This window comes from Cydia splendana, chromosome 9 (assembly GCF_910591565.1).
Source record: "Cydia splendana chromosome 9, ilCydSple1.2, whole genome shotgun sequence".
NCBI classification, from domain to species: Eukaryota; Metazoa; Arthropoda; class Insecta; order Lepidoptera; family Tortricidae; genus Cydia; species Cydia splendana.
The window spans coordinates 14,880,456-14,904,845 of record NC_085968.1 but is presented as its reverse complement, the minus strand read 5'-3'; the positions used below and the strand labels follow the sequence as shown (position 1 = coordinate 14,904,845).

General features: G+C 39.2%; 1 protein-coding gene and 1 long non-coding RNA gene across 3 annotated transcripts in view; both read left to right on the top strand.

The window, feature by feature from the left end:
• Nucleotides 1-18,174, top strand: part of LOC134793654 (transcription cofactor vestigial-like protein 4) — a 41,452-nt gene extending 23,278 nt beyond the window's left edge. The window contains exons 1-5 of one of the 2 annotated variants that reach the window (XM_063765294.1): nucleotides 8,029-8,525; nucleotides 9,392-9,530; nucleotides 11,297-11,433; nucleotides 16,174-16,290; nucleotides 16,629-18,174. In XM_063765294.1, coding sequence (XP_063621364.1) covers nucleotides 8,387-8,525; nucleotides 9,392-9,530; nucleotides 11,297-11,433; nucleotides 16,174-16,290; nucleotides 16,629-17,071 — 975 coding nt within the window. In that variant the 5' untranslated portion in view covers nucleotides 8,029-8,386 and the 3' untranslated portion in view covers nucleotides 17,072-18,174. Of the gene's footprint in view, nucleotides 1-8,028; nucleotides 8,526-9,391; nucleotides 9,531-11,296; nucleotides 11,434-16,173; nucleotides 16,291-16,628 lie in introns of those variants that run through there. The other variant, XM_063765293.1, reaches the window with a different exon arrangement.
• Nucleotides 1-24,390, top strand: part of LOC134793709 (uncharacterized) — a 344,598-nt gene that overhangs the window by 223,070 nt on the left and 97,138 nt on the right. The gene's annotated exons all lie outside the window — the stretch shown is intronic.

Sequence of the window (24,390 nt, the reverse complement as noted above, 5' to 3'; positions counted from 1 at the left end):
TCAAAATATGTTTACGGATAAATGATTCTTAATTTTTATTGTTCCATACTGACCCATGTTCTTTCACTGATATGTGTTAAAATTGTTAAATACCAAACGGTATCGTTAACGCCATCTAGCCGAGAATAGGCCGAAGGTAATGGCGCCATCTATTCGAGAATGACTTTTCCTTGGCCGTCCGAGGCACGTTTTTTTCTTAGAATTTATTTATCTTATACGGAGTTATATATATCTCTGCTACTAGTAATTAATTGCGAACAATCTTAGAACATTTAGTAACTGGAGACGTCATGGCTGTCATTTTCTGTACGAAACAGTCTACCGATTTTTGCGGGGGACAGTGGCGGATTTGCAGTCTTTGCCGCCCTAGGCCCCAAGCCCTGTAGCCGGCCCTTTCTCAGCACCCATAATATTGACTACCTACTTTTTGAGTTATTTCTTGTTATCATCATTATTTTTTTTGTCACTATTTGCCGCCCCTAATATCTTGCCGCCCTAGGCCCGGGCCTACTTGGCCTTAGGGCAAATCCGCCACTGACGGGGGAGGAGAATTGTATTGCTATTTCTACATGATTTGTACGTAACGTGTCAGTCCATACAAAAGTTTGCATACTTGTGCAAGTTTTTCGGCAGAGGGGTAAGCTCTTAAAGGCGACTCCAGTTATTAAATGCTCTCAGCTAACAATTCACGCACTTCGAATAATGTATGATTATAAACTATAAATAAAACCATCATTTTATCCATCCAATTAACGGCCTCTCGGTGGACTTTATGTCGTTGTAATAAGAATTACGAATTGCCAGTTAAACATGACGATGGTACAAAATTCAGCTTACTGCCGAACGCAGTACAGTCAGCAGCAGAAGTTGCTAAGCGGGTGAGGTGTTCAAAATTACCTTGACACGCTCTTATTCTCTTAACAATAAAGTCGCGTCAAGATCATTTTGAACAACTGGCCCGCTTAGCTACTTCTGATGCTGACTGTGCCTCATACAGCCTCAGGCATCGACTACCGGCTCACGCGAAACGATTTGAATTTTAGATGCCTACATCATGTTCGACTTGCATTCGAATTTTAAATAATTCGCGCCCGTGGCCGTTAAGCGCTGGGCTTTTGTTTTTTACCTACTTATTTGAATTTCGACTACTGAAATTAAGAGCATCCTGCATCCGTTTCCTGATCGATTTTTAATAGAATAATGATAATGACACGCAAACGGAACAAGCTGGTTTCCTATAATTAAATTAGAATATTTCTGAGCAATCAAAATTTACATACTTACCGAAAATGATTTTAGCGATTTCTAAATATGGTATGTAAAGTAAATAAAACCTCGTAACGTCACAGGATCCGTTTCGACGTTTTAAAGAGCAGCGTATTATGTTATTACCGGTTTCATTATATTATATAGCCAGTTGATAAGTATAGTCAACAACAGAGCTATGAATACAGGCAAAGTGTCAAAAACATGTATACAGTACTTTATTGCCTGTACATTAAGGTCGTGTATACATATTTTTGGCACTTTGCCTATACTTTTCTTCAAATTGAATTGAATTTTTCAACAACGTTCACATTCTAAAACTAGCCCCTCGTGCTGTTGAAAACGAAATATGCATTTTATTTTATTCAGAAACTCATTTTATTATACCAATTACTTTTCAACATATCTGCGTCGCTTTCGCACACATGTAATATCGCTCTAGAGTGAACGTGATGCACATTAATAAGGGCTTCGATTGAATGTATAAGTAAATATCAGTTTCTGAACATGCCACTAGGTAATGAGCAAGTATGCGGAATCCGCGGCTTTAGCATACGCGTCATCGGCATTCCGCGGACGCAGATGTAAAAACAACGCCGGTATTTTAATTATACCCACGATAAACTTAATTTATTCAAGAATGCGCGGTTATAAGATTTGCAAGATTATAGCAATCGTTGTGAAATTTCTTTTGTTTATATGTATTACGAGCTATGCACTATACTTGCCGCAAAACTAAGTGGCGAGTCAGGTCATAAAACATCTCTTTCACTCTTGGTTGGTTTTAACAAGGGTAAAGGGTAGCATTATGATTTCAGTCGCCAGTTGGTATTGCGTTAAGTATAGTAAAATTGTTTGTTTTTTGTCGCTGTGATAAAATCTTCGTCGTATTAGCATGTAAAAGGCGAGAGTAATCAAGTTTTACCTGCCCCGCCAATCCCGCCAAATCGATTAGGTACATTTTCCAAGATGCAAATTTCCCTTTCCGCCATAAAATTATCTTTTCCCTGATAACATTGGAGTTACCACGTCGCCCTTTACATTATTCTGAGTGTATGTTCTTATGTGAATAACAGAGAACCCATGAGAAATTCCCTCCACCCTCAAAGCCTGTTTTGACTTTTATTTCCGTCGTTATTTGCAGCAAGGATATTCACAAAATTCATATCTCTTCGTTGCATAATATCCAGATCCTTAATTCCTTATCAACTGTACGTAAAGGGGGATCGTATTGGTATTGGTTGGGCTGAGAGGAAGCGCTCAGTAAGCGTGCATGTAAGATCCCAGCAATTCTCTAAGGGCCAAGTGATGGAAAGATAAGGCAAATTTTATTCAACTTCCTTTATGCTTATGCGCGGCTTTTACCTATGCTGCAGTGTGGTGAAACTAAAATAATATCTATCGCAAGTAGGTCAGGTAGTTAGGTATTCAAAACAATTATTCTAGTTATTTCTGATTTAATTGATAATCAACTCTACGGTGAGGGGTAAATATTAGAATGACATTGTATTTATTCGTTTGGCATCATCGTTCAGTCTTTAGTTAGTTTAAGTATAAAGATATTTTAAGGTTCAGTAATCATTACATTACGTCACTGTCAAGGGTAAACAAGTCTGCAGGGTTTCCGTCGTATTTGCTAAGTGGACAGTACTGAATGATGTGCTCGTTGTGCTGAACAGAAGCACTTTGGTGACTCTATCCATCCCCATTTGTGCAAGATCACTTTAAAAACGCAAAAAGATAGGTATACTCGTAGGTACACAAAATCCAGCAACTGTTAAAATCGTACAACACGTAATTGTGCTCAAATTTTAGGTATAAATGTGCGTGCAAGTAATCATCCCCTGTAGCGATTAGGCGTTCGGCGTTCGCAAATCGCAACGGATGCGCGCCCCGCGGCGGACTGGCCCACTGAATTACACGTCCTCCGTATATGCAACTATGTTTAAACTTCAACCAGTTAATTTAACATAAAAATGCGAGAACAGAGCAATGGGGTTGGTAACTGTCAAAGGTTTGCATAGATGGCGCCATCATAGCTTGCCTCTTTTTCTATGAGAGGATTAAAGAGCTGGCATCCAGGGCATAAAATTCCATTAAAAATGCAAAAATTTGACACAATTCTAGCTATGCTGGCGCCATCTGCTAAATACTCCGACCGGCCAACCCCATTGGAGACGTGGATACTATCATCTGTCCCACACTAAAACCAATACCGTCATTATAGCCAACTTTACCACCAGGGGAAACTTTGCCCAAAACGACGATTTTAAACAAAATCGTTAATGTAGAAAAATTTAAAGTACTTATGGCCACCCTGCTATTTTTTAGCAGAAAATAGGTTAAATTTGTGACAAAACTATATACTAAACATGTGCGCAACTTGACTTCGGAATTTTCAGGGAGTTGTCAAATATAGGGTATATTTCGGCGGGCAAAAAATTGTTGAAAAATTGTTGAAAGTAGAAAAAAATTGAGAACTCTTTGATGAATATTTCCGGGTTTCAGTTATAAAACATGAAGCATAGAGTATTATGTCCATTGAGGTTTAATCTAAAAAGGCCTAAAGACACAAAAGTTTTGGCGGTTGGCAATGTAATCCGGTAATTTACAGACCCATGGATGCCAACATTGCCCACCACCAAAAACGACTTAGGGTTGTCACTTTTGACAAATTTACCCAACTTCGCAAGTAAAAGAAGGTTATGTTTGTAAACTAAAGTAAGTTTATAAATATATACTGTATTTGATTGGTGTTATTATCCTGTATTTAGATGTTTTATCCCTTTAACGCATGAAAAATACAGGAAAACTCATATTTTAGGCCATTAAACTATTGGAACAGGTTTTCTCTAACGTGACAACCCTAGCCTTTGTAAAATGCTTAGGTGAGTCTTGTATGGAAATGGCCAAAAACGGGTAGGCAACATTGCCCACCAAATTTATTCAAAAGTTTTTACACTTATCGCCAAGTTATTAACAGGGAACGGTAGGATTGCCCAAAACCTTTAAATTATCCTTAGACATCATCATCATACGAGCTATATTTGAACACCAAATTGACGTGGGCAATGTTGGCGCAAACCCCGGATATTTTTGCCCGCCCTCTAAAACGCCAAAAAAGTGGGTGTAAACATGGTTTAAATTTTTTTTTAATGAAAATGATGCGTTTGATCACTCTATGGACGCGCTGAGCAAAAAAGTCATATGATGTAATATTTTTTTTTTGAGAAATTCGTATTTTTTCAAAAAAAGCGGGCATAGTTGGCTGTAATGACGGTACCTACTTTTAATGCGTATTTGATAAAAAATACCTACGAATATTTTTCATGCATAATATTACTTTGCAGGGGGCTCCACAAGTCCACACCACACTCCCCAGGGCTAACCTCTTTTGACGTCACACACATCCTTTGTCGTGTACCTACATATTAGTTACATGGTTCAAGCTAATAATTATTTGCGATTTTTTGTCAGCAGCAAGTAATTACTGGAAAATCTGGAAATAAGTTTTCGTTTGGATTTGTATGGGCTATGAATTATTACATTAAGCCTTAATTAACCACTTAAACTGCTTATTTTATTTACACCTAGAAATATTTTGTAGTTAGCTACTACTAATAGTATAGTACGACGTCGGTTTTCAAAACCGAAACATCTTGGTGCCAATCGACCACATTATTTTAAACTTTTAGCGCCACTTGCTCCATCCCACTAACCCGGGGTTAACCGGTTAAACCGTAAACCCATTGTCAAATTGTACTGGTAACCATGGTAAATCCAGGTTTAACCGGTTAACCCGGGTTAGTGGGACGGTGCAAGTAGCGCTTAAAGGATTAAGTATAAGCCTAGCAGGGTCTAACCAGGGTACTACAGACATAGTTGATTTAAAAAAATATAGTTTTTATGTATGTATTATGAAACATACTAACCACAGACGCTACTATAGCATAAAAATCTGCTTTATTTACAAGTACACTATTACTTAGAAAACTTAGTAGTTAAATTACTCATTCTACTTGAGTTTCGTCCTCTGTAGCCTCGTCTCGCTCCGGTCCAATGGCGCCGAACCAACAAAAGAGCAAAAAGAAAAAGAAATTGGGAAAAATAACGCCCAACCCTTTAATTACAGTCCGCTGAGCGAGGTTCCTCTGGATCTTATCTTTTAGCCTGTTTTATAAGTCGTGTTAAATGGTTTTATATTGGGGCAGGCTAACAATATTAAAAGTAGATGTTGTCATATGAATGTTAGGCTGAGAGCTAACTGTTGTTATTTTAAAGCAGTTAAGTATTTCAAATATGTGTGGCACACGCCGATAATATGTTTGAGAACGCAAATAAAGAATTTACTTGTACATACTATTTCGAACTTGATGTGACGTTATAGATAGGTTTCCCAATTTTAATGGGGAATAATCTCTAAACTCAGTCATCAATCAACTAAATAAATATTAGTGTATGTGTAGGTAAGTACTTGTGTAGTAATTACGAGTATCTGCTCCTGTACGGTTACCATCAGTTTGTCACTGACATAAACGCCGTCGAGAACGTAATTTACTTTCTATACATCCCGTTTGCACTAATATGCGAGTGCGAGCGAGATGTATAAAAAGTAAATAACGTTCTCGACGGCGTTTATGTCAGTGACAAACTGATGGTAACCGTACTGTTCTTAAATCTCACACACTTTAGTTAACTACTTACCTAATAAATGAATAGCTCTCAGTTCTAAAATACTCCTTTAATATAATATTTTCATCTGAAGTAAATTGAGTAGGTATACCTATTTCTTAATATTCTTATAGGCAGGTAGAATATCTCATAAGTAGGTACCTACGGAATATTGTTCAATGTTTTGGCGGAATGGCGGGACCTTTTGTCCCGAGGCCACAATTCCTTAACTTTTAATTAAGGAAGTTTCGTCATTAGCATCTTCAGACTAGAACTCATTACATTTTACACAATAACCACTTTTCTAACTACTGCTACGTTAGGTACAGTCAGCAAAACGATTAGTTTAGCATCTCTGCATACATATGTATTTGTATGCAGAGCACCTCTGCATACATATTTGTATGCTGGAATACATATTTGTATGCTTAGAGGTGCTGACTGTACCTACAATTGAATTTGGCTAGAAATTCAAATACATAATTTCATGACCTCAAAAAAAAATTACTTTCCATGTCTATTTCCTTGTTATTTATTTACTATTAATTAACCTTGATACTTTTTTTATAGAACTTTCTGTACAAAGTGAGTCGTTTTCATTGCTTTTGGGTGTAATTAGATCTGTCTTGTAGGTGTTAACTCTTAATTATGCCGTAATTTTTTAGTTTCTGAATAGAAATAAGAGTTTAGCGTACCCAGCTTTCGTAAAGGGCTTTCCAAAAAATAATAGGAAAAAAACAACAATCTACCATAATATGCAATTAAAGTAGAAACATTAAACCGTGAAACCGCTTTACTACAGTCTGTCCCTCAATTTCTCATTTATCTCTGCAAATCCCTTCGGCAGTTAATGAAGAGCGGCGCCAAAGCTTACCTGTCGGCGAGCCTTTGCCTCTATTAGACAATAAAAAAACTAATGCCTATACAGTGCAGCATCCCAGTAACTTCTCACAGTTTCTTACCTCCCCTCTCCCGCTCCGCCTTAGAATAAAACAACCTTCCAAGGATACAACCACCGTAATTTAAGACCCGGCTTACCTCAGTGTTTGCGAATCAATTTGGAATCTGCTGAGCAAAGAATAGAATTCAATTTGTCTGGCTGAGAATGCTCTGCATTTTGTTGATTTCGCAAGCGATTTTAGACCCTAATTCCTGTCTGCACGGTTTGATTTCGAAGTGGATGGGATAGCTGGAGGTAGTAGCAAGGTGAAGGAAGGTGGAAGTGTAAAGGGGGTTCATTAATCCCCGCGCCCTGCGCTCACGCACTTTCATGAATGGACCGAACAGGTTGATGTATTCCAAATACAGGCTGATTCAATTAGTGATGTAGTTGAAACTGAGGCTCATAAAGTAAACACTGTTGATGCGCTGTGGCTCTTTTCTGCAAAATTTGTAAGTACCATTAGGTTTAAAGCTAAACCTAAATGGCTTTTATAGAACAATAGCACATAAACTGGAATAGACAATCGTATTATTGCATCGTAACCTCTTTACTTATACATTCTTGAGAAATCCAGGTCGATCGGAGAGAAAAACAAAATCGAGGTACCAACAAAAATGTTTTATGCAAAATTGGCTTTGCTGACTTAAAATATGTGATCTCATCAATTCCTTTGTGCCTTGGAGATGAGTCGCAATCACATTCGTGACTTAAAACGGAACTAACCGAAACACAATGGGCTTGTGTAGGTACATTTATTGTACAACGAAAGTTATTGTAAGGGCTACGGTGATCTCAATTTGTCTTCGTCTTCGGTATTAATACCTCATAGAAGTCATAGTATATTTATATCGTTTTAAGCCCCGGCTTAGTACTTACGCTACGTAAAGTATTGTCACGTCCAATGTCTATTTTTTTCATACTCTTTGTAACCAACAAGATCAAATAATCCGTAAATCGTATCATTACTTATATTAGTCAGGTGAAAATGCTTTTACTAAATATTTATCCATGTCTTGTGAATATTTTCCGTCTATTTTCTTCTGTATCCCGAAGACCTTATCATTTGTCAGCCGGTATCAACGCTTGTCATCGAGTTTAAGGTTCATTTCGCTATCAAAGCTGATCGTCGCCTAAGAACGTCCTGTATGCGAGGGTTCGAAGGAAGCGCCGCAACGTCCGGCCGCGTGGATGTAGCGTGATGCTCTTTTTGCTTTTCGGTTTGTTTTTTGTTCATCTCATTTATTTATTCCGATGTAATCTCTTCCAGCTCGTTTTTTGTTCAGTCGGCCTTCAGTGTTACCTGTGCCGGGACGCCAATGCCTTGTCTATCGGTTCGCTCCCCATTGCCCTTGGATAATCAGTGTTTTTGCCAATTCAATCTCATTAGCTGGTGTGAAAGTGCTTAGCGATTACATGCGGTTTTTGGTGCTCCATTTTCAAGAATATGTTCTTGTGGTTCAGCGTTAGGTGCACTAGTGTTTGATTGTGTGTTGCCCGCGGGCTGTGATGATGGAATCGTTGGATTATCTGCTGCTTCTTGCTCGGACTTCGTTGCACAACCTTGATCTTCTACAAATGGAACCTCCTCATTCGCCCAAGTTCAATCTGCCTCTGTGGCAGCCGTGGGTAGCATCTCCTCAAAAAGGTAACCTATTCTCAAGAATAATACCTATGATTTTCTGTTTGACTGACATGCCATCTCGGCCTGGTTGGATTTTGCATGCCTTTGCTCAATTGAGAGATTAAAAGATTATATTCGTCTTTTAAGGGGCCCACTGATTAACAGTCCGCCGGACGGTATCGGCCTGTCAGGTAGAACAAAATTTTGACAGTTCCGAACAACTGACGGGCCGATACCGTCCGGCGGACAGTTAAATCAGTGGGCCCCTTTTAAGCAATTGACTCAACAATGAATAAAAAACATATTTTAACGTTTTCTTCTACGTCGTACTCATATGATCGATCATTAAATATTAGGAGCACCTCAATATTTTGGCGCTATTCTGATTCATAATTATTTAAGTGATTAACTGAGTGGGTAGTTATGTGGCGCGATTGGCGCCAACCACGCTCCTTAATGAGTTCGTCTATAAAATTACTGTCTATCTAAATCAGAGTTGATGAGAATAAGATTGGACCGGATTCCAATTAAAAGTTGATGCTCAGTTCGAGTTTACACAACAGGACTGGGGCTTCCTCCAATAATTACTTTCACATTCTTGTTATCCCGTATTTATGTTATTGTAATTATTATAATAACCTATATACTTTACCGATTTATCAATAACACATATTCGTGAAAGATACGAGTCCAACATACTAAGTAAAACTCAGGCACAAACGTCTCCAACTTTTTGCAAACTAAAATTCCCCAAACATGGAAACACATGCGGAGATTGTATATTCCTATCGTACAAATAAAGTAATTAAATCCAAAGGTCTATTGGCTACTGGACTACCAAAAACTGACCACAGATTGTCAGGTTCTAATAGCTCTTTGTATTGTTACAGAAACTCCAAGCACAGCTTCGAGCGGCGAGTCGGAGGGTGACCGGACACTGTCGCCAGAAACGACGCGTGCTCAGCCGAAGGAGCTTACGGGCAAGTGGAGGCGCGAGCGCCGAACCAGGCAGCCCGACTACAGGCCCAGGTTAGTACACATCACTGTTGTTTATACGACGATGTTAGACAAGAAGAAGAAGATAACCCCAGAGGCGAACTATTTAAAATTGTTGCTTGGGATGTAGCTATTCGGGATCATTTATTACGTAATTTCGTAACTATAATCCTAGTAATTTTTACCCTGCCACCATGTAAATGGCGAGTGATGGTGGTGATTTTGACAATATCATTCAAACAGTAGGCAGCCTAATCTTTTACGCAAATGCTTGCGCATGGTGGCAGGGTAAAAGTTACCAGAATTATCCGAACAAATAGTAGTGCTACTATTAGAGCAAAGAACCAAAAGATAATTTCTTTCACAGCACTAGCTCAAGAAGGATATTATTTCCCTAGCTTTTATTCATAGTTAATTGACCAAACTGCGCAATGCCTAAAATGCTATGCAATTAAGCCGAAATGATTACGCCACTTTGCATCAAATGTGCATATAACATTATCCAAGCTACATGCAACTAGACACCCTAGACTCTAGAGTATTAGATTAGACTTAGACCTTCAACTTTCACTTACTTCCCACTCAGGTATTAATATGGAAATGGTGCACCTGTGTTGGCTTATGAATTTATTAGAATCGTTTTTCTCACCTTTCCTTGGCATTGTGTACGCGATGTCTGGTGAAATTGAATTTTTGATTTAAACTGAGAGTTTTACGGAGTACCGCAGGGCACAGACGTGGGGGTCTGATATGTTAGTCGCTGTTGTTACTTTTTCTTGCTGATATATTTTATCTAAGTATTCTACGTGGGTTAAATGTTCTTAAAATATTTATTGTAGGTGCATTTAGTTCCTACTTGTTTCTCGTACAAAGGTTCATCACCGAAGGCGTGTTTATTTCTTTAAGAGTTGGCTATCTAATATCGGAATAGGAGAACTATTTTTATCTGATACGAGGGTCAAACAGATCACTGTGTTATGTCTTTCCTGTAGACATACACAAGAGTTAAGGGCTATAAAGGTTAATTTTCTTATTTAACCCTTATCCACGTGAAAAGGTCCTCTCTTTATTTAAAGAACTATGATAAAATCATTACTTACATGCCCACAAGCTGTTAACTATTGCCCACAGGAGAGAAAACTAGTGTGTTATCGCGAACAGCACATTTTTCTCTCCTGTGGGCAATAGTTAACAGCTTGTGGGCATGTAAGCAATGATTTTATCATAGTTCTCTAAATAAAAGGAGGACCTTTTCACGTGGATAAGGGTTAAATAAGAAAATTAACCTTTATAGCCCTTAACTCTTGTGTATGTCTACAGGAAAGACATAACACAGTGATCTGTTTGACCCACGAACAATGCTTATAAGATATCACAGCGATACGATACTGATCTGTCAGTGTGAAAAGTGATTTTTTTTTCAACCACAAACGTCACTGACATTTGTTATCATATCAACTCTACCTACCGGTACTCTTTTCGGTGAAGGAAAACATCGTGAGGAAACCGGACTAATCCCAATAAGGCCTAGTTCCCCCTCTGGGTTGGAAGGTCAGATGGCAGTCGCTTTCGTAAAAACTAGTGCCTACGTCAAATCATGGGATTAGTTGTCAAGCGGACCCCAAGCTCCCATGAGCCGTGGCAAAATGCCGGGATAACGCGAGGAAGAAGGAGGATCAACTCTACCTACCAAATGAAATTCTGAAACCTATTTATTAATGGTGGTATTGGTGGTCCAACATTTTATTTCGTTGAGAACATATCAAATATTAATCTAAAATATAAATCTAAATTTCCAGAGAAAACGGCAAGATGGCGCTCCGCTCGCAGTCGTTCAACGAGCGGCGGAGCGGCCCCGCGCTGGCGCGGGCGCCGCACAGCGACGGCGAGCTGGATGACGAGGACGCGCCCGCCAACCTGACTACTAATGGGAAAGGTAACACTTTTATTTTTATTTATTTTATAAATCCAATATCGTTAAATCCTTAAATGCTGTTGGTTTTGTATAGACATCTTAACGGCTCGGCCAAGACTTTGCACGACTGGCGACGGCGGTGGCGGCAACTACAGGTGGGAAAGAAAGGTGCGATCGCTGTGTCTTGCTCGAACATATAGTTGCCGCCGCCGCCGTCGCCGGTCGCGCAAAGTCGTGGTCGAGCCGTAAGTCTTTGGTATAGCTATAGCTTGCTCATAAATTAGATACTTTTTAAAGGCGACTGCAGTTATTAAATGCTCTAAGGAACAAGTATAACTCGAGATAAATAAACAAACGGTTTCCAAAAATCTGGCTTAGAAAATACTACACGTGTAGCTTTTTACCCCAATATACTTACCTACACTTATTCACATCGGATTGTGTTATTCAAACCTTAATACCAGGGATGTTGCGAATATCCGCACCCGCATCCGCAACCGCGGAACATCCGCATTATTTTCAACATCCGCATCCGCATAAAATCGATGCGGAGCTTAATGCGGATGCGGGTGTCGAACAAGTCGGTACAGGAACGTCTTAGCGGCGGCGTCCTAGGTAATTTCATCATTACCTATAACGAAATCGTCTAGATCTAGGTCCATAAAAGTCGGCCAAAAGTTACTGTTTATTAAATATAACGCACCTATTGCTTAGATACTAAACGTTTCGTTTTTTAATCATCATCAATATCATCATCATCAGTTTTTTTTAAAACAAAAATTACTAAAATGTAATAAATAAGTACCTAATCGTTTTTAAGTACCTAATCTTGACATCCGCATCCGCATCCGCGGATGTGAGCCCTTAAATATCCGCATCCGCATCCGCGGATGTCATAAAATCTGCATCCGCAACATTTACCCTACTTAATACATATTTATAACGTAAGATACAAACAACTAGAATCCCTATATATTGTTGCAGTATAGCGAATTATGTATAAAGTATAATCTACGCTACGTTTCATGGAAACCGTCGCTCAGAATTGTATAAGTATTGAGTTCTTAGAATTGAGTATTCTATTGATGTTGGGAACCGATTATTATTGCATGTAATAGGTATGTAATTTTAAAAACACGCTCCACTTAGACATCATCGTCATTATTGGCATTTACGTCTTTACCAGACGAATTATGACAGTGACTTATAAATAGGTATAGGTAGGTATTTATTTGAATCATCATACGGTCTGTGCGGAAAGAGAAGAGTTGTAGAATGTACTATATTGGATGCCATTTCACGACTCTTCTCTTTCCGCACAGACTTTATTTTTGTGCTTATGCACCTGAGCCTACTGGCTACGTGCCTAAAAGTAGTGCCTAACGATAAGAGTTTTTGGAGACTTGACAAATAATACCTTTTAAAATTAATTTAATTTCCTATTTTTACTTTGAGAAAGTGTTTTTCTGAATAAAAAAGCGCTATTGCGCTTATTTATACACCCAGAGCATTCTGACACCCATTGCATTGAGCATTAGAAACCATAAAAAATGTATACCTATAAGCATCTGATTGTTCACATTACCTACTCTTTCTGATTCTGAATACTTACCACTATTATAGACACTGATCATCCTCCTAGCGTTTGTCTCGTACTGTGACGGGGTCTGCTTTCCTACTTTTCTCCTTCCACTTCGCTCTATCTTGGACATCGGTTCCCGCTAACCCACAGGCGTTTAAATCTTTGGCGATGACGTTACGCCACCGCTGCCTTGGTTTGCCCCTCCTGTTTGGGCCTGGTAAGGCGAAGCTAAGGGCTCTATTGCCTACGTATTCAGGCGGCCTTCTTTTGACATGACCAAACCACCTCAGCCGATTTTCTTGGAGCTTATCGGCGACGTCTCTCACTCCTAGGCTTAACGGATACCACTATTGTAGACACTAACTCTCCCTTATTCATAAACGCGCTACAACCCTCAATTGGCTAAAAATCGATTGTCTTAATCTGGCAATATGACGTATGCATTTGTAAGAAAGGGATAAAACATAAATTAACTAATTAAGACTTGTAGCGCATTTATGAAGGGGTTTAACACTTTAATTAACACTACAACCATTTCATTATTCATAAGGTTAATTTAATTACTTAAAACTCCGTTGATATTTCCAAAATAACATCAAACGAAGACACATTAAACGAGTCGCACGTGTAAACGACCCATTTTTCCCCAGCTAAATAGCTTAAATAGGATTATAATACAATTTGCTCATGAAATTCAACAGAGTGTTAATAAAACCCTTAATTACAAGTAAATGAATTCTTGATGTCCCCAAGGAAGCAGTAATAAAGGTACCTAGTAACATTCTTGTGATGTTCTTAAACAGTCGCCATTTTAATTTATAGACCATTCAATTAACTATACTACCACAAGTATAATAGTTATTCGTATAAATTGACAGAATATTGATTATAGGTAGGAAAATGCGAAGAATGCCCGCTTCTCCGATACGCTACTAAAATAATAGTTACCTATATGAAATCATAGACTTATTCATGAAACAGGCATTAATTATTATATTAGGTAAATCATCTTTATCGCTTATTATTATAATGAAAACTATTAGTTTTATAGCGATTAGTTCACATACGTAACGTACGTTACTATGCATTGCAAAGTGCATTGCATGCTTTGCAAATTTAGCAAGGCTCTGACACTTATGTTTGTACTGTCAACTGCAGAAAAAAGTAGCTCCCTTTTTCTGCATAGAAATTTGTATGCAAAGGTGCTAAGCGAATAGTATTTCTGACTACTTATATCTGTCATTCTGCATAGGCATGATCCATACACCAAGCATAGATAAACGAAAAAATATTGTTATTTAATAACCTAAGTAAATGAAACAATATTAGACAGAACTGTGTCCATTAGAATGTATGTATTCTCCTCAACACTCGCCCGGATAAATAATAGTTTCCGCAGAAAACATACAAAACAGTCTCTCGACTCGCCCTTTCCAGCCACGTTCTCTAAATTTAATTACGTTGGGCGTTTGTTACCCGCCTCGGTGGAACGTCTCGGTTACACGCGCTCCATGCTAAAAAGGATTTTAGATTACATGCATAAAATAGTTATCAAGTTTAGCGTTAGATCTTCGAGACGTTGAATAAATTTATGATGATGAAATAGCTGAAATATGTTATAAAGTACCGCTTTATAGTGTTTTAGGAATGTTATATGAAATATTGTGCATTCTTTAATATGATAGTGGAAAAAGTACGTTGATGGTAAGCGGCGATCGTGGCTATATGAGTGAATATAATTCCATAAGTATCGCAACTCCTTGCGGATCTTTATATGTAGATTAGTAGGTATGTAGAGATGTAGATATAGTATAGGGACGCCCGGCCGGTAACAGGCGGGCTGTCGATCGCTTGTTGCATTCATTCGGCCCATTTCCCTCCCCCAAGATTAGTATGTAAGGGTTGCGGTTGGTTTTCCGGTCTATCGCTGTCCTGTAGAGAGTAACCTATAATGCTACGTACACACAGCTTCAAAAACGCATACCCATTTTATTAATAAATTCCATTCTATTCTTGCTGTACATTTTAATACTTGACGAGATAATATAAATCTGCGATAGTTAAGTTGTTTTCTTATAAAAAAAATGCTCAAAGTTAAAGAAAACATTATACTGTATCAAAGCAACAATGAACACCAATAAATCCTGTATGAATGTCACAAATACCTACTGACTAATCTTTATTTTGGCAACGTTCAGTAGCGCGAAGTGATCGCCACCTGTTGCTGTATTAAATAACAGGAAAACTCCCCCTAGTTATAGGAAAATAGGCGTCTGATTGGTTTTCGCACGTTGCTCGAATAACAATCGGTAATGGACATTCCTCGTAATCTTAGCGCGGGAAGTAATTATAGTTGTAATGTAAACAAGTACGAAAGGTTTCTTATCACTCAGTGCAAAGTAAATATTTGCTTCTGATGATTCTAAAATGTAAAAGAATACAATATCTTGTCTACTGAGCGTTTTCCAAAAAAAAATGTACATTTCATTCATGTCTTCAAAATATTGACTTCTTGGGCTCATTTTACTCAGAATCATTTGTACATTCACGCCTCATACATGAAAAAATGTGTCCCAAGATTTCCTTTCCAGATCGTCACATTTTTGTATGAAAAGTTTTTTTATTTGTATGAACGTGACGCACTGGAAAAATATTTTTTCATATAAAATTTTGGGACACATTTTTTCATGTATGAGGCGTGAATATATTTTATTAATAAAACAGAGATTAAATAACAAAATAAATAAATAAATCATGAGGCGTGAATGTACAAATGATTCTGAGTAAAATGAGCCCAAGAAGTCAATATTTTGAAGACATGAATCAAATGTACATACATTCTTTTTTGGAAAACGCTTTAAAACTAAGTGCTAATGTCCTTTTAAAAGAACAAGATTGAATTATGCCCTCTCATGAAATAAGGTTCCTAATTTAAAACTGCAAAATTACTCCAGGATAAGATCAGAGACTAGGCAAAATAATTCTTCAACTGTTTAAGCAAATATCTATAATTATGACCTTAGCACGTTCTTTTTATAAGTACAACCAACGAAGTGACTTTGACCTTTTGCCTGAAAACGCTGCATTTATGGTTTCCTTTTACGTCATTATTACATTGTAAACATTTTTATGGGTAACTTCCTGGTAAACTTTACTAAACAAATCCTTTTCGCCCACAGCGCCCCCCGAGTACCCCGGCAAGCACGAGGCGCCTATCGACATGCGGCTGCGCTCGCGGCCCGCGCCGCCGCCCTACAACCGGCCCTCCGTCATCACCAAAAGCGACACGCCGCCTGGTAAAATATCTACTAATAAACACACCCAATTAGAAATTACCATAATGTTTATTACAACATTTTCTGACTAGGCAGGAGTTATTAGTACATATTTGCATAAGCAATTTAGTGTCGATGCGACCAATTTATTCCGATATTAAACGATAGGCTTTACATTATTATGAGCTGACGAAGCGGACCTAATTGCGGCTCTTTACAAATTTGATTTACCGACGTTTGATGCCTTTTGGCGTGCTCAGAATTTGAGCAGGTATTGTAAACCAGTTGATTATTACCAGAAAATATTGTAGTATTTTCTTTTCTGTAGTGTTTGTTATAAATTCGTGTTCTTTCCCCAGGTTCAATGTCGATGTGCGACCCGGTAATCGACGAGCACTTCAGGCGGTCGCTCGGCGACGACTACATGAACCTGTTCAAAAAGAACACTGAGAACAGCCAGCCCGGCCCCAAGCCCAACACCAAGGACCGCGCCAGCAGCCCCATCCAGTTCAAACCCGAGGAGCCGCCCAAACCCGCCAAAATCATCGCCATGGAGGTCGACGACGCCTCTCTCTCCGTCGACGACCACTTCGCCAAGGCCCTAGGTGACACGTGGAGGCAAATACAAACCTCAAGGTTAAGGGAAACAGAGAAAACTCAAGCCAAAGGCGGCGTCGACGACCACTTCAGCAAAGCGCTCGGCGACACGTGGAAGAAAATACAAAACCCGAAACTCAATCTCGACGATGAGAAGAAAGATCAAACGACGAAAATTATTTCGAGGAGCGGCGTCGTGATATAATAGCGTCGTTGCGGCCTGGCGGTTCCGTTAACGACTCGGTCTTTACGAGTCATTTCATGATACTAGCTTGAGTATCAATAAATTCCCACTTGTTTAATGTTAAGCTATTTACCGTGAGCGCGGTGGCTCGTAACGTTTACGTTCGACGTCCGAATCCATGACAATCTGTTACCTAATTAGGCTTTGGGAAGTATTTTTTTAAAGTTATTTAGTCAATTAGTAGTCACCAGTTACACTATATAAGTTATTACCTCAATATAAACGCTTCTGCACGATTCACTGTACTTAGGATTAAGTGTTGTAAATATTAGTCACCTACTGTTATTTAAGCTTTAGCGTTCGGCGGGGTAAAGATGTCGTGTGTAACTATTCTTGTAACTGTAATGTTCCTCATATAATATAAGTTAGGTTTCAGTGGATTCTTATTCGAATAAGCGACAATGAAGTACCCATCGAAATTGAATGTCAGTACCTACTATATGTAAATAAGGATAAGTAAATATAGGATATATTTATAGCTAAAGATTTCATTGTACTCTGATTGTGTTATGAGCGTACATAGTACATAATAACTATAAAATTAGATAGGGCTAAATCAATGGACTAAAAGGGGTTCCTATCATAGATAGCTGTTGTATCAGACATTTTTCCGATTTTGCTTAAGGGATAATATTTATGTCGAGAACTGAAGATAACTGGATTTACAGAGTTTGTAAAAAACCTCATTTGGATCAAATTAACTGAGTTTTGTAGGGTGATAGAATCTAATTCAGGTAATAAACTTCTATACCCTTAATGGTAATAAGGGTGGACGCCATCTACACCAAAGCCAAATTATTCAAAAGTTTGTAGCTGTTTGCTCCAACACCAAGGGTATGTCCGTGCAACGTCAGATCAAAAATGTTAAAGGCCTTACTACAGTAAATACTCACCAATATCAATTTCCATTTATTTAGAGATGGATAAGATGGCAAGTACTACATAATAACCGTTTATAATTTAAACGTCGAGTTGTAATTATACCTATCATTAAAGTCTTAAGACGTTGTCACGTGAAACTTTAAGAGGCTTTTAAATATTTCTGCTTACAATATTCATTTACGGTAAAAACAACGTAGAAAACGAAGCTTCAACGGTAACTGTTGAAAATGTTGGTATTAGCCGCGTCCACACACAGCGAGCATACGCGCGAGGCAATTTCCTCGCGCACAAAACGGCCAGTGTAGATGTGCCTCGGCTCGACGCGCGAAATTGCCTCGTGCTTATGCTCGCTGTGTGTGGACCCGGCTATTGATCATAATGATCATATTCCTTGTCAACTGGTTGTTAACGATACGTGAATAAAAATAACTGGCTGTTATGAATGGGTTGCGATGTGTCTCATAAGGGGTCGGAGTTTCCATGGCACCGTGAAACGTTGGTGGGATATGGCTTGTGCAAAAGAAAGCCACTCCAAAACATTGAGATAGTAATAAAAACTAATGATTTCCAAAATTAAATCATATCTTCATATACATACAGAATGTACATGTGTATGTACATGTGTGTGTTTCCATCATATTTTCTCGGAAACGTTCGTATTTGTCATGCTAGTTCTTTTTGTACCGAGACTGACTGAAATAGCAAGACACGTTCGTAAGTTTCCGTGAAAATACGATGGAAAATACTTATGCACTACATCTTGTACCTGTATACCAACATGAAGGCATACCACTTAATTCAAAGAATAGCATTTGATAGAATTTTTAAATAGGTTATTTATTTAATAAATAATAACCATTTGTCCTTCAAGCTTGGCCTGTAAAATGTGCCAATAATTCATTAATGAATATAAAATGTTTTATTGCTTTGAAATATACTTGCTGAGTTATATTACAGAATATATTTTCATAGCAACATATGTTACTCTTGACTTGTATAGGTACACGTCATGGTGCCCGGGCGGTTTTCCGGGGTATTGACGTCCTGGGCGGTCAAAATTCTAAAACATCGTTCTTGAATTTTAAGTGTCACATTCTTATATTAAATTAATAATTTTATATAAACTATAATTAGGCAGAGTATCTATCAAGGCTTCATGGTAATCATAACGTAGGCACCAAATAACTCAAATTTCGTACGGTGATATGAAAACTCCGGTCCGGTTCTAATAATAATAATCTTTGTAAATAATAATTAATATTTATGCACTTTATATTGTAAGATGTCGTTGAAAATACGCAAATACACAATAAGCCTGAAGTAATGTTGTGTTTTATTACTTTTCCTTGGATATAATGGGAGTTGTGGAACTTGGTTACATAAGAAAGCTTTACTTAATGGCCACAGAGCACTTGTGAACAGACTGTGCCTCACTGTGTTTTTGCTCCATTCAGTAGACAAGTGTGCTCTGTGTCCAGTAAAGCTTTCTTATCCTCTAGCTAGCCGCCCATACGTCAAACCTTGCCAAGCAACCTTGAACTTTATTTTGTCAAAACAAAGTTCAAATTAGAATGGAACAGGAGACCTTTTTATAGGTCTCTGGGCGGCTAGACGTTCGGCTCGCAGTATGTAGGGTACTTTGTTCTTTGCATACGGGAGATTCAATTTATTTTTATGGTATGTCACCTGGGTCACACTTTAAAATAGGTAATAAACTTTATTATTTGAATTATATTGTATTTATTGGTCATTTTAAGATCATTTCTAAAGGCTATTAATCCTGTAAGAAGTATGTGGTACAGCATTTTGTCTAACAATTAAGAACAACAGCATAAAACAAGTTATGAAATAAAACTATCGAAACGGATTATATCGCGTATATTGAATTCATACTATATCCCGACGTTTCGAACCCTTTACAGCGTTTATTTCATGAGTAACTATGACGGTAACCGAAGACAATATAATAAAACAAGTTAACCTTCTGGACGCCAATGACCGATATATCCGCACCTCAGTTTCAACGCCAAAGACCGATTAATCGGTCACAGACCACAGAGCAACATAGACCTACGTGCATATTCATAAAGTTCAATTTCAGTTTTGACACTTCGGTGAGGTGGCGTCTGAGTGACAGCTTTTGTGTTTGACACGGCGTAGAAAAGGTTAATTGACCCGAACATGAGAGTGACTTGATAATTCAGAGTCTACCCGGCATAGTCAATGTAAGGGAAGCATAGCTTTACTTAACGGCTTAACTTAGTTTTGCCGCGTATTATGCGAGCGCTGACTTCCAGGAAAAGAAACCAAGTTACGTTTAATGTTTCCTGACCAAACTGACCAAACACATACGTTTACACGATGCACAGTTTGGGTTCCGTCCGGGTCTCTCAACAGATATGGCTATATTCTGTCTTAAAAACGTCGTAAACCGATATCTTAAGAAAAGGACGTCGGTTTACGGCTGTTTTCTGGATCTAAGCCGTGCTTTTGATACTATTGAGTATAATTTATTATGGGACAAAGTATCAAAAGCAGGTGTACCGAGTAAAATAACCAGTCTGTTGAGATACTGGTACGGGAACCAGATGAATAGCATCAGATGGGGAAATGCCAATTCGGACCCGTATAAGTTGCAATGCGGAGTTAGACAGGGTGGACTGACATCGCCATTGCTGTTTAACCTTTACGTGAATGACCTGATAGAGGAGCTCAGCAGCGCCACCGTCGGGTGTCATGTCGCGGGCGTATGCGCCAACAACTTTAGCTACGCGGACGATATGGTGCTGTTGAGCCCCTCTATCACGGGTCTTAGATTACTAGTATCGATATGTGAGCGTTATGCTGCAACTCATGGACTAAAATATAATGTAAAAAAATCAGAATTAATTGTTTTTAAATATGATAAGGGCCCAGATAACGTTCCACCCGTTAGGCTAAACGGGACAGAATTAAAAATTGTTAATAGTTTTAAGTATCTGGGACACGTTTTGACAGACAGACTAAAAGACGATGACGATCTCGAAAGACAGCGGCGGGCCATAGCGATGAGAAGCAACATGTTGGCGCGTCGGTTTGCTCACTGTTCTGACCAAGCCAAAATTACTCTGTTCAAGGCATACTGTCAGGCGTTCTACACTAGTCAGCTGTGGTACCATTTCACGAAACGATCGTTCAACAGACTCCGAGTACAGTACAACAACGCGTTTCGTGCAATGTTACACCTACCGTGGCGGTGTAGTGCGTCTGGTATGTTCGCTGAGAACAGAGTAGATGACTTTTACGCTATAATGCGTATGAGAACAGAGTAGATGACTTTTACGCTATAATGCGTTTTGTCGGGAGAGTGAGCGAATCGACGAACAGCATTGTAAATGTAGTATACACAACTTGCTACCCTAGTAGCATTTTCGTTGGGGCCCACGGTGCCAACGGTAGGGAAAACGTTGGGATGAGGTTCGTTCCGTAGCCAACATTAATTTTGTATTGGCCCACCATCGCATTTACCAACATTCGCTGTGGCACAGATGCCCAACAATGGGCCTTTGTGTATTTTGGTACCGTTGGCTAAACAACGATAATATTCGTTGGCCCAATGATGACATATATCGCATTTACCAACATTGGCAGTGGCAGTGATGCCCAACAATGGGCCTTTGTGTATTTTGCTACCGTTCGCTAAACAACGATAACATTCGTTGGCCCAATGGTGACGAATACCGCATTTACCAACATTGGCTGTGGCACGGATGCCCAACAATGGGCCTTTGTGTATTTTGGTAACGTTGGCTAATCAACGATATCATCCGATGGCCCAATGACGACAAATATCACATTTACCAACATTGGCTGTAGCATTGATGCCCAACAATGGGCCTTTGTTTATTTTGGTAACGTTGGCTAATCGACGATATCATCCGATGGCCCAATGACGACAAATATCGCATTTACCAACATTGGCTGTAGCATTGATGCCCAACAATGGGCCTTTTTATTTATTTATTTATTTAAAATTTAAATCAGGCAACAAGGCCCATATTACAAATACCTTACAGACTAACATACATATATATATATTATAAACTTAAAAACTAAACACTATTTATGCGACAAAACGGCGTGGCTCCGTTGAATCGGCTGTTCTTGTGTCGGATTCGGCAGTTTGCCCCGGAACCTCCGAAACACGACACCTTTCGGCCAGAAGTCGGCGCACTCGATGGTCTCTTGCAGCGGTCGCGGCACGCGCACCACAAAAGAGTTGAAGTGCACGTAGTGGCGCGATCGAAGCTGGAACACCCTCAGCGAGTAACCGGTCTTCTGGTGTACGTACTCCACTACTTCAGCAGCCGTGGCGGTGTAGTGCAGGCGCGACACATATAGCGCCTTACTCGGTGTAGCAACCCGCAAGCCAGAGTTAGCCGGTTCGGCGGTACCACACTGAGTCTTACGAGGCGCCGTGCGCGCCTTCTTCTTTCTTGATACCAGTGTGAAATCCTCCTCATCCACACCGGCAACAGGGAGCTTCTCCTTGGGAACCGCTCGCTCTTCAGTACCCTTTACAGGTACACTAACCCGGTATGGCGGTTGTGTATTTTGGTAACGTTGGCTAATCAACGATATCATCCGATGGCCCAATGATGACAAAAATCGCATTTACCAACATTGGCTGTGGCACTGATGCCCAACAATGGGCCTTTGTTTATTTTGGTAACGTTGGCTAATCAACGATATCATCCGATGGCCCAATGACGACAAATATCACATTTACCAACATTGGCTGTAGCATTGATGCCCAACAACGGGCCTTTGTTTATTTTGGTAACGTTGGCTAATCAACGATATCATCCGATGGCCCAATGACGACAAATATCGCATTTACCAACATTGACTGTAGCATTGATGCCCAACAATGGGCCTTTGTGTATTTTGGTAACGTTGGCTAATCAACGATATCATCCGATGGCCCAGTGATGACAAATATCGCATTTACCAACATTGACTGTGGCACTGATGCCCAACAATGGGCCTTTGTTTATTTTGGTAACGTTGGCTAATCAACGATATCATACGATGGCCCAATGACGACAAATATTGCATTTACCAACATTGGCTGTAGCATTGAGGCCTAACAATGGGCCTTTGTGTATTTTGCTACCGTTCGCTAAACAACGATAACATTCGTTGGCCCAATGGTGACGAATACCGCAATTACCAACATTGGCTGTGGCACGGATGCCCAGCAATGGGCCTTTGTGTATTTTGGTAACGTTGGCTAGTCAAAGATATCATCCGATGGCCCAATGATGACAAATATCGTATTTACCAACATTACCGGTGGCACTGACGCCTAACAATGGGCCTTTGTGTATTTTGGTACCGGTGGCTAAACAACGATAACATTCGTTGGCCCAGTGAGCACAAATATCGCATTTACCAACATTGGCTGTGGTACTGATGCCCAACAATACCAGTTGAGTTTGCTTGTGGCGTCACTAGATGGCGTTACTCTCTCCAAACATCGAAGTTATAGTTATTTTCTCGATTATTCCGGATATAATCATAATATTTTTTTAAAGTAACTTATAAATCTAATAGCTATAACTATAAAATTTATACATAAATTTAAAAAATTGTATTTTACCAACATTTTCTCAATTTAAATCTCAAAAAACATAAATCTCGCTTACGAAGTTTCGAAGTTCGGTTAGTATATATACAAATTAGAGTGTATAGTAAGTGTACTTGCTTCGGCAGTACATATACTAAAATTGGAACGATACAGAGAGGATTAACAACAACTGCTGCCTAGCCTAGGGCCTTCATGTGGATACAACCAATGCCTACCGTAGTGTAATTGTAATATTTATCAGCAAAGGCCCAACGTCGTATTACACAACCACTTACTTAACGTAGGGTAACTGTAGGACTCGTAAACAAAAGCCCATTACATAATTAGACTGTAGGCACACTATAAATTACACAACTATTTACCTACGGTAGTATTGTAAGAATCCTACACAAGGCCCAACGTTAAAGTTACAATGTTGGCCCTTTGTGGGACAAGCTGTGTTGGGCCTTCAACCTGGTGCACGACTACCTACCGACCTACCTGACTTGCCGTTGGGTAATTGTTGAATTTGCAAACAGAAGCACAACGAAAAAATTGCCCGTTTTTATTTTTTTGCAGTTGGCCCTACAGCAAGCCATACGGCCAAATGTAACAATTAACCAACCATCAAACAAATGTGTATAGGGCCAACCACGGCCCAACCAAAACCACCACCGTTGAATAATTGTATGATTTATTTAAATAGGCCCAACGAAAAAATTACTCTAATGGCCCTCTGTTGGGAATCTTCGGGAGGGCCTTTGTCGAGGGCCCTCCAGCAAATCGTACG